The sequence below is a fragment of the Triticum urartu genome, chromosome 2, assembly GCF_003073215.2.
Source record: "Triticum urartu cultivar G1812 chromosome 2, Tu2.1, whole genome shotgun sequence".
NCBI lineage: Eukaryota > Viridiplantae > Streptophyta > Magnoliopsida > Poales > Poaceae > Triticum > Triticum urartu.
In genome coordinates, this window is record NC_053023.1 from 715643372 (window position 1) to 715654531 (window position 11160).

The 11160-nt window shown below is 44.2% G+C and overlaps 1 protein-coding gene across 1 annotated transcript; it reads right to left on the reverse strand.

Annotated features, from left to right (window-relative positions):
• Positions 1–8025: 8025 nt before the first annotated feature.
• Positions 8026–9706, reverse strand: LOC125540075. Its single transcript, XM_048703651.1, has 2 exons — positions 9552–9706; positions 8026–9418 (listed from the first exon to the last, which is right to left on the reverse strand). Exon 2 carries the CDS (start codon positions 9396–9398, stop codon positions 8307–8309), a length of 1092 nt encoding a protein of 363 aa, XP_048559608.1. The 5' UTR covers positions 9399–9418; positions 9552–9706; the 3' UTR covers positions 8026–8306.
• Between the last annotated feature and the right edge of the window lie 1454 nt (positions 9707–11160).

Consider the following 11160-nt stretch of genomic DNA (forward strand, 5'->3'; position numbering starts at 1 on the left):
GTATGTTGCTATTGCTTTCTTCATGACTTATACATGTTCCTATGACTATGAGATTATGCAACTCCCGTTTACCGGAGGAACATTTTGTGTGCTACCAAACGTCACAACGTAACTGGGTGATTATAAAGGTGCTCTACAGGTGTCTCCAAAGGTACATGTTGGGTTGGCGTATTTCGAGATTAGGATTTGTCACTCCGATTGTCGGAGAGGTATCTCTGGGCCCTCTCGGTAATGCACATCACATAAGCCTTGCAAGCATTGCAACTAATGAGTTAGTTGCGGGATGATGTATTACAGAACGAGTAAAGAGACTTGCCGGTAACGAGATTGAACAAGGTATCGAGATACCGATGATCGAATCTCAGGCAAGTAACATACCGATGACAAAGGGAACAACGTATGTTGTTATGCGGTCTGACCGATAAAGATCTTCATAGAATATGTAGGAGCCAATATGGGCATCCAGGTCCCGCTATTGGTTATTGACCGGAGACGTGTCTCGGTCATGTCTACATAGTTCTCGAACCCGTAGGGTCCGCACGCTTAAGGTTTCGATGATAATTATATTATGAGTTTTGATGTACCGAAGGAGTTCGGAGTCCCAGATGAGATCGGGGACATGACGAGCAGTCTCGAAATGGTCGAGACGTAAAGATTGATATATTGGACGACTATATTCGGACATCGGAAAGGTTCCGAGTGATTCGGGTATTTTTCGGAGTACCGGCGAGTTACGGGAATTCGCCGGGAGAAGTATTGGGCCTTATTGGGCCATACGGGAAAGAGAGAGGGGCTGCCTAGGGAAGGCCGCGCGCCCCCCAAGGCCTGGTCCGAATTGGACTAGGGGGAGGGGCTGCGCCCCTTCCTTGTTTCCTACTCCTACTACATGGAAGAACTCCTAGTTGGACTAGGAAAGGGAGAATCCTACTCCCGGTGGGAGTAGGACTCCCCTAGGGTGCGCCATAGAGAGGGCCGGCCCTCCCCTCCTCCACTCCTTTATATACGGGGGCAGGGGGCACCCCATAGACACACAAGTTGATCTTCGTGATCGTTCCTTAGCCGTGTGCGGTGCCCCCTTCCACCATATTCCACCTCGGTCATATTGTTGCAGTGCTTAGGCGAAGCCCTGCGACAGTAGAAAATCAAGATCGTCACCACGCCGTCGTGCTGACGGAACTCCTCCCCGACGCTTTACTGGATCGGAGCCCGGGGATCGTCATCGAGCTGAACGTGTGCCAAGAACTCGAAGGTGCCGGAGTAACGGTGCTTGGATCGGTCGGTGTTGGAAATATGCCCTAGAGGCAATAATAAATTGATTATTATTATATTTCCTTGTTCATGATAATCGTTTATTATCCATGCTAGAATTGTATTGATAGGAAACTCAGATACATGTGTGGATACATAGACAACACCATGTCCCTAGTAAGCCTCTAGTTGACTAGCTCGTTGATCAATAGATGGTTACGGTTTCCTGACCATGGACATTGGATGTCGTTGATAACGGGATCACATCATTAGGAGAATGATGTGATGGACAAGACCCAATCCTAAGCATAGCACAACATCGTGTAGTTCGTATGCTAAAGCTTTTCTAATGTCAAGTATCATTTCCTTAGACCATGAGAATGTGCAACTCCCGGATACTGTAGGAATACTTTGGGTGTGCCAAACGTCACAACGTAACTTGGTGGCTATAAAGGTACATTACAGGTATCTCCAAAAGTGTCTGTTGGGTTGGCATGAATCGAGACTGGGATTTGTCACTCCGTGTAAACGGAGAGGTATCTCTGGGCCCACTCGGTAGGACATCATCATAATGCGCACAATGTGATCAAGGAGTTGATCACGGGATGATGTGTTACGGAACGAGTAAAGAGACTTGCCGGTAACGAGATTGAACAAGGTATCGGGATACCGACGATCGAATCTCGGGCAAGTATCGTACCGCTAGACAAAGGGAATTGTATACGGGATTGATTAAGTCCTTGACATCGTGGTTCATCTGATGAGATCATCGTGGAACATGTGGGAGCCAACATGGGTATCCAGATCCCGTTGTTGGTTATTGACCAGAGAACGTCTCGGTCATGTCTGCATGTCTCCCAAACCCGTAGGGTCTACACACTTAAGGTTCGGTGATGCTAGGGTTATAAAGGAAGTTTGTATGTGGTTACCGAAGGTAGTTCAGAGTCCCGGATGCGATCTCGGACGTCACGAGGAGTTCCGGAATGGTCCGGAGGTAAAGATTCATATATGGGAAGTCATCATACGGTCACCGGAATAATTCGGGGGTTTCCCGGTATTGTACCGGGACCACCGAAGGGGTTCCGGGGGTCCACCGGGAGGGTCCACCTGCCCCGGAGGGCCCTATGGGCTGTATGTGGAGAGGGACCAGCCCCTTAGTGGGCTGGGCGCCTCCCCCCCTAGGGCCCATGCGCCTAGGGTTTTGGGGGAACCCTAAAGGGGGGGGCGCCCCCTTGCCTTGGGGGGCAAGGCAACCCCCCTTGGCCGTCGCCCCCTCCTCAGATGGGATCTGGGGGGGCCGGCCCCCCTCTCCCTTGCCCCTATATATATGTGTGGAGGGTGGAGGGCAGCGATACCTTTGCCTTTGGTGCAGCCCTCCCCTCTCCCAAGTCCCTCCTCCTCTCCAGCGGTGCTTGGCGAAGCCCTGCAGGATTGCCACGCTCCTCCACCACCACCACGCCGTTGTGCTGCTGCTGGATGGAGACTTCCTCAACCTCTCCCTCTCTCCTTGCTGGATCAAGGCGTGGGAGACGTCACCGGGCTGTACGTGTGTTGAACGTGGAGGTGCCGTCCGTTCGGCACTAGGATCTCCGGTGATTTGGATCACGACGAGTACGACTCCATCAACCCCGTTCTCTTGAACGCTTCCGCTTAGCGATCTACAAGGGTATGTAGATGCACTCTCCTTCCCCCCGTTGCTGGTCTCTCCATAGATAGATCTTGGTGACACGTAGGAAAATTTTGATTTTCTGCTACGTTCCCCAACAGTCGGATCGGGAAGACGTACGACTACTTCCTCTACGTTGCGTCAACGCTTCCGCTTCGGTCTACGAGGGTACGTAGACAACACTCTCCCCTCTCGTTGCTATGCATCACCATGATCTTGCGTGTGCGTAGGAAATTTTTTGAAATTACTACGTTCCCCAACATTTCCTTGATTATTTTGGTAGATCTACTGAATCACGAGCAATGGAGTGGTCTTTTCAGTTGATTCGCATGCCGCTTCTTTTGTGACTGCCTTGAAAGGAAAGAAGGACCCTGAGAAGCAAGTAGATGAGACTGAAAAGAATGAGACCGCTGACACGTCTGCTGGGTATCAACTCCCAAAGTCCCTTTCTTTTGACGACTATGCTGAAAGCCTAGGAAAGATCAACATCTCTACTGAGTCATCATCAAAAGGAGAACCTGCTGAGTCAAGTTACGCGGATATTCATCTCGCCATGGTGGAATCTCTCTCGCTGATGTTCCCAGATGTGTCTGATGACTTCATTCTTGAAGCACTGAAGGCCAATGAATTCGATGCAGTACTCACCATTGATATGCATTCCGAACTGGTAAGTGAAATCCTCATGTCCGTTACACTGATTATACTTATGATTTCCTGATGCATTAGATTATGTTTCTTGTTTAATTCCCTCAGAAGATTTGATTTAGTCCCACTTTGAGTGAACCAAAATATTCTTAAGAACTGTCGTGCTATGATCTATAATAACAGGATGCGTTCATGTTTCAGCCATCAGGGAATGGAACTTCGGGAGGCCAGCGTGTACCAAGACCACTCCCAAGGCAAATGCAACAGCCTATGGGTGGTATGCAAGGAATGCCTCCGGGTACAAACATGGATGCCTGAGGTGCAGGGCCCCAAGCAATGGGATGAATCCCGGTAACATGGCAATGCAGAGAGGCGCGGGTGGCCAGTCTCATCCACACCATGTCTGTTGTATATTTTTAAATTCTCTTATGTTCCTAGCTACTGTTATAACGCTTGTGACTATCAACAAATCGTTTGATTTTCTTGGCGTTGACAGTTGGGAAGGAAGGCAGATCAAGGGATGGGGGGTGTAGCCGGGTACCCTCAACAGAAGAGGCGCTTCTGACATCCTCCCTCCAGAGCACCAACTGATATAAATGTACTCATGATATCATCATGTATGTGCGTCAGTCAGATAGATATACATTGTCTGGTGGTCGTGTAAGCTTGTTGTTGTTGTTGTTGTTGTTTAGCTGTAAGGGTCATTGTAGATGAAATTTGAATAATTTTCTTTCACAGGAGTTGAGTTTTTTTTTTTGAGGGATGGGGCCTTCCAGCCTGGAAGGGGCCGTGGACGGCCCAGGGCAGCAAAGCCAGCCCAAGCAAGGTTGTCAATTTGAAGATGTACAGCTTTCCATAGTACTGATACATGCATTTTCACGTTTTCTATGTAGACTTTGAAGGATGAAGAAAAACGCTCTATGATGCTCTATGATCAGGTAACAGTTTAATTCCTCTAATTATATACGTCTATTTTCCTTTGATTCACAATGGATGTTTCTTTTTGTATGTTCATGAGTTACAAAGAATTAATTGCTTGAAACTTAAGATAATTAGACAGAAATACACTTTGACCAATTCTTTGTTTTGTGTTCACCTATTGCAAGGGTCACCTACCTTTCTAGAAAATTAAAACACCAACCTTTTAGAGTAAGCTTGCCCAGATTATCATGCTAACATGGAGTCTGCATTGATAACTTCGCCTGGTTTTACAGATTGGCGCTGACGAATATGAGAAAGTTGTTGTTGGAGGTGGTGGATTCGAGGGTGGTTTTGGAAATCCTATTGAGGATATTTTTCAAGGAACTTGAGGCGAATGTCCTGGTTTTGAAGAAGCGGAAAATGCAGAAATAAGTTGTCTAACCATTTGATCTGTCCTGGTTTGCTTGACTCTAATTGTGTAGCTTTCGCATCAATCCATTTGGATCCAATGTTCCCTCGTGTAAGGAATAAACCATGTATGTTTCTTCAGCTTTTATTTTTGAACTAGGACAAATACTCTAAGAAAACCTCCACATTCACTCATGGCAACATATAATAATAAATGGAAAATAACATATCTTGTATCATTGATTATAGACATCTGGATGAGAAGAAAAAGAAGCACAAGGCTGGTAATTAAGGTGTCAACTTTGGTGAAGTTGTCGAACCTCCACCAAAGCTATCATTCCCAAAGGTGCCTTCTCTTCTCACATCCTTGTATGATATTAGATTTGGTTGGATTCGTATGAAACGTTGACTGGACTTTTAAAGGATGCCCCATATACTTCAGTGCTTGTATGTTTGTCTTAGATTCTTATGGTCTGATTTTTGTCCATAGGAATTTGATTGTTAGCATTTGTTGTTATCTAATAATCCCTACCAAAACGACATATATTTAGGTACGAAGGGAGTAGATCACGTTTCAGCCATTTAGAAATGAGAAGTTGACTTCTTGTAAATGCCAATTTGGTGTATAGGATTTGACAACAAAAAATAATGTTTATGATGAGTGAATGAATGATTTTTTTAACAACCGAAGTAATGTTTGACATTGAGTTTTCTTATTCTTGCAGATCACTGTTTCTGGGTTTTTGATGGCTGGGTTTGGCAGTGTTGATCTGCGCAAGAAACAAATTACCTTATTGTGGATAATAGTACTATTCTGACCTTGTTAACCTAGCATTCTTAGTAAATAGTTGACATAAGATTTCTGTAGAAAATTATATCTGTCGTCTATGGAATTATGTTGAATGATTGCCTACAGAATGTTTGAAGAACTGTTTGTTTATTTGCTGAATTTGGTTCACTTTTTGATGAGAATGCATCAGTTGTATATGCATGTATGTTATCAATCAGAGCTAGAATTCAATGGAAAGGGCAGCATCCTACCTGGCACCGCACAAACTTCCTCTCAGACGGTGCCATAGGGTGGTGCCCCAACCAATAGTCACCATTACATTGAAGGGAAATGCATTGGAACCATATCACCCCTATATGAAAATAGTATTAAAAAATATTAGGAAATTTTGGGATACAAAACCTGAGTGCCCATTGTACACCCGTGTTCATTTTTATGGGGAGTAGGTGCCCGTGGTATCCGCGGAGCAGGAATTACGGTCGACATACGTTATAGCCTGTTTTTATTTACACATACGAATTTTTTTTCTTTTTTATTGACATTACCACGGGCACCCATTCCCCACGAAATTGAACACGTGTGTACAACGGGCACCCAGGTTTCATATTCCAAAATTTTAGATTTTTCTAAATTTTCTAATATATCTTTTAGTGCTATATTTATGTAGGGGTGTGTGGCACCCGAGAGCCATCCTCTTCCTTACATTGAAGGCCTAGTTTAGCAAGGGCATGCCTTGTGTCGTGTGCTTCCCTACGAGACGTCTGAAATTCGTAGCAGAAACCCACTTAGGCCTTATTCAGTTTGGAGGATTTTCATAGGAACAACGTAGGAACAAGGATTTTATAGGAAATTTTTCTATAGATGTATTTGGTTCGTAGGAAACGTGTACTTTCATATGAATATTATTCATTTTCTGTGTTTTTTGGAGGAAAGTACACATCCACCCAAAGTTCGTTTTTTGTTGTATCCACTCAAAGCTTATTTTTTGCGTAGGAACGAGGCAAGACAATTTTTTAGGATGACAAGTGTCATCTTATCAAATTCCTATACTACTCCAAATCCTACTCCGTACGTTTTAGTTTCTTCCAAACCAAATGAGGCATTACGCATTTGCACCTTCAGACCGTCCAGCACCACTGCATGCTCGGAGTAGCCCATGACCGTTCCAGCTTTTCATACCACCACGAGCTACTCCCTCTGTAAACCACGAGCTACTCCCTCTGTAAACTAATATAAGAACGTTTAGATCATTAAAGTAGTAATCTAAACGCTCTTATATTAGTTTACGGAGGGAGTACCAGCTATCACCCCCCAGGCTGCGTCACCATTTTCCAGACAGAATGGTGCATCACATTGAATTTGATGACATCCTGGGAGGTCTGAATTTGAGAACATCTGAATTAGCGACAGATTTTTGACTAACAGAGGTTATTTGGATAATCACGAGTCGTTTGTTGAGATCCAGGATCCTCTCAATGCCTGATGTATCCATCTCAATCTTGCTAGTGAATCTTTTGTCATACTTACGCAAAAAAAAGGGGAAATTTTTGTCAAGACACACCATAGTTAATTTAAGATTTTTGTATACAAGGATTTTGATGAATGGATGCACATGCTTATTCAATGAATTTGTGCACCACTAGTTTTCTATGTACACTAATTATGTCTGTCCATCTTTCCAGGAGGTTCATATTTTGGCTGGAAGATGAATTGAGGAAGCTGTTGTCTGTGATTTTTATATTGAAGATATGAACTACTCCTACCACATTTTTTTATTTCTCATGGTATAGTAGAAAGACAGGCATGTTGGTCTGCAGGCAGCTGGTATGGAACCGGAACGTGCAAGGGTATTGCTTTATTGGATATTTCAATAATAACGCTTCATATCAACAAGCAGCCATGGTTGGGAGGCCTTTCATCAGATCATTTAAAAATCTCCTAAGGTAACTCACATTATATGCTTTCTCATTATCTTGGTGCAAAATAGTTATTTGGCTTAATGCCCTTTCTGATTGTGTAGAGCACTGTCATTGGAGACCTAACGTTGTTGCAACACTAGAATCAGTGAAATATATTCCCCCATTTTTGCTGCCGATGACTTCTCTTGGAATCTTTACTCCATAAAGTAAGGATTTAGATAATATCAAATGTTCAGAGTTCAGTTATTTCTTATTTGAAACTATCATATTTTACAATGGGCATGATGAATGTTGCAGGTTCATTGATGACAACCAAGAGTTGATGCTCGGAAACGACGGCATCTTGCTCCATGTTGCCGGCTCAGCTAAACTCCTTAATCATGAGGAGATGGGACACGTCGATTGTTAGAGTACACTCCACAGATGCATTTTGTGAAATTCTAGCCAAAAGATTGAAAGCATGCATGCTTGCTTGTTCTTTTCAGTTCAATCACTCATGCGGACTAATCAAATGGTTTAAAAGTGCTAGGATCTATATTTCTCTAGCAGAAGAAATGGTGGAGATCAACCCAATCCCAGCGGAAAATAGATCCATAAAACGAACAAGGCCTCCAATGGAAACAGCTGCAACGAAAACAACCACTCGGCCGTCTTCTAAAATGCTCATAATTCATTTGCTCTCGTTTTAACGACTTCCCTGGTACGTATTTCAGAGGACGCACTGGATGCCGTCATAGCTGATAAAAGACTTGTGCTTGATCATCTGGAGTTCGGACGATCCCCCGTGCACCACCTCCCCACCAGAAACTCCACACAGCACCTCCACTCCGGTGAGCACAGCAGCGGTTGTGTTGTCCTCTGTGTCTGGGTCCCCGATGTTGAAGAATTTGGTTATGCAAAACTTGCCCGCGCCCAGGTACAGCAGGCTGCACCTCATCTGCACCCAATCCTCAGGCGGGTCAAGGTCTTGCCAGTCTTGAAGCAACTTTGGAGCCCCGTCTAGGTTGGAGAGGTCCAATGCGGAAAAATTGTGGGGGCTGTTGTCGGCCATGCCGAACCAGAGGTTGCCCAGCTCAGGGACATGCTCAGCCCGGCCGTACAAAGGCAGCGCCCAGCGGCCAGCCTTGCTCCACTTACAGCTAATCGTGTCGAAGCAGTAGGTGCCGACGAGGCTGTGCCGAGGGGAGGAGATGCAAATGGTGGAGCCATCAGCCAGGAGCGTGTAGGACTGGATGGATGTGGAGTTGTAGGCCGGGTTGTTGACATAGGGCGGCGGTGGAAGCCGAACCCAGTCCCAAGTCTTCTCGCCAAACATGAGTGCCTCGAAGTTGAAGGAGTTGCGGCTCGTGACAAATCTGTCGAGGACGTAGAGAGCATCGGCGCGATTGGGGGTTTCCACGTTGGTGCGGGTGATGGAGAAAGAAACAGGGCTGTCAACCTTGGGTTCGTTAAGGCAGGGAGCCGGCATGACAGAGAGGCCAGCGGCATCACAGAGCACGGTGTGGCCAGCGGCGTCCATGCAGAGCATCTTGCTATCGCCGCCGCTGCGTCGTCCATAGAAGGGCAGGAAATTGAGCCTCTTGTCATCCGAGCGGTATGCTTCGAACCTGAGCCTGGACGTAGGCATTCGCGAGATGCACTCCATATCGAACCTTGATTTTTCTGCTGCCTGTGCTTCGGCCGTGGATCGGTAGAAGAGGTGTTCCTTGGCTTTGATGCGACTGACCGTATACAAGCTGCCACCGGCACCGCCAGTGCCATACCTCTCCATCACAACATTCAGGAACTGTCGCGCCTTCATTCTATTTCTCCCCACTCCTCCTGGAAAACAGAGATGACGAATTAGAAGATGAATGAAACCCCAGAAGACAGGGCATTTCCACGAAAACAAACAAGACCGGCCAGGGAAACAAAATACGAACGTTCAACGGGCAAGAGAAATAAGGAGTGGTACCTGCGGCAGACAGATCCAAGTGTCTTCCCCTCCAATTTCACGGAATCGAAGGCGGCGGTTGCAGCGGGGGTGGAGGCGGCGGCGGCGACGGCGGCTGCGGCTGCGGCTGCGGCTGCGGCTGCTGCTGGGATAGGGTGTGGCATCTAGGTTTAGCCGTCTCATTTCCTTCTCCGCCTTATATATATGGTATCGACATATCATGGGCTGGCGAGCCTTATAACAGCCCACACAGGTTTTGCCGCAGGGGAGTGTGCCAGATGGGCTGGCCCAGGCGCGCGGAAGGCCTCTTTTCACCTTTTCTTCTTTTTACTTTCGTTTATACGAGTACTTCCAATATTCTAAATAAATATATAGTAGAAACCACTTTACATAAAACATTTCAAAAAATATTAACCAAGCATTTGAAAAATGTACATGTGTGTATACAAAAAATATACAATGTGTGTGAAAAAGTTGATCATGAAATATTAATCAACCTTTTGAAATAATGTCAAACAAGTATTTGAAAAAACATTATATGTATATACAACCATGTATTCAAAAAACGTTAAACTTGTATTTTAAAAAGGTTGAATATGTATACAAAAAATGTTGACCATGTACTCAAAGAATGTTAATCTTGTATTTTAAAAATGTTATATGTGTAGAGAAAAAATGTTGACCATGTATTCCAAAAAGGTTAATCTTGTATTGTACTCCAAACATGTTAAACTTGTATTTGAAATTTTTTAATCAAGCATCTGAAAAAAGTTCAAATGTGTATAGATTTTTTTTTTGACCATGTATTCAAAAAAGTTTAAATGTGTATAGAAAAAATTTTGACCTTGTATTCAAGAAATGTTGATCTTGTATCGTATTCCAAAAATGTTAAAACTGTATTTGAATTTTTTTTATCAAGCTTTTAAGAAAATGTTAATCTTGTATGTGAAAGAAGTTACTCAAGCATTTGAAAAATGTTAAATATGTGTAGAAAAAATGTTGACCATGTATTCCAAAAAAAGGTTAATCTTTTATTTAATAAATGTTAAATATGTATTAGGGAAATGTATTAGATATATATGCGAAAATTGGGCACACAAAAACAGTTAAACCAAGAGAAAACAAAATAAACGATGAAAAATGAGAAGAAACAAACAAAACCAAAGAAAAACGAAGGGGAGAAAATAAAAGAAAAAAGGCAATCAAAACAAGAAAGAAAAAAAAAGGAGGCGACGGATCCTGTTTCGTCACCAGGGTTTTTGTTACTGAATAGAGCAAATTTTGTAGTGTGAAGCCCAGAGAATTGTTAGCAAATCATCGACAGCCAGAGCTGGTCGGTTGGCAGAACTTTGTACAAAGCTACATCATGTCGTCAATGAACTGAACCAAAGCAACACACGAGGGAAGCATGTCAAGAACATCAAACCCTCACATCCACATGTGATCTAGATCGAAACCTCCATCTACTCATAGAACCGCTCATCATGCCACCGTTGGCAAACTTGGTAGGAAACAAAAAAATTGCCCTACGATCACCCAGGAACAATATGAATATGTATATAAGGTTTAGTTTGGATCACGATCGCTACCAACTCTGGAGTGCGGCAGAACTAGACAAGTCGGTGTAGAT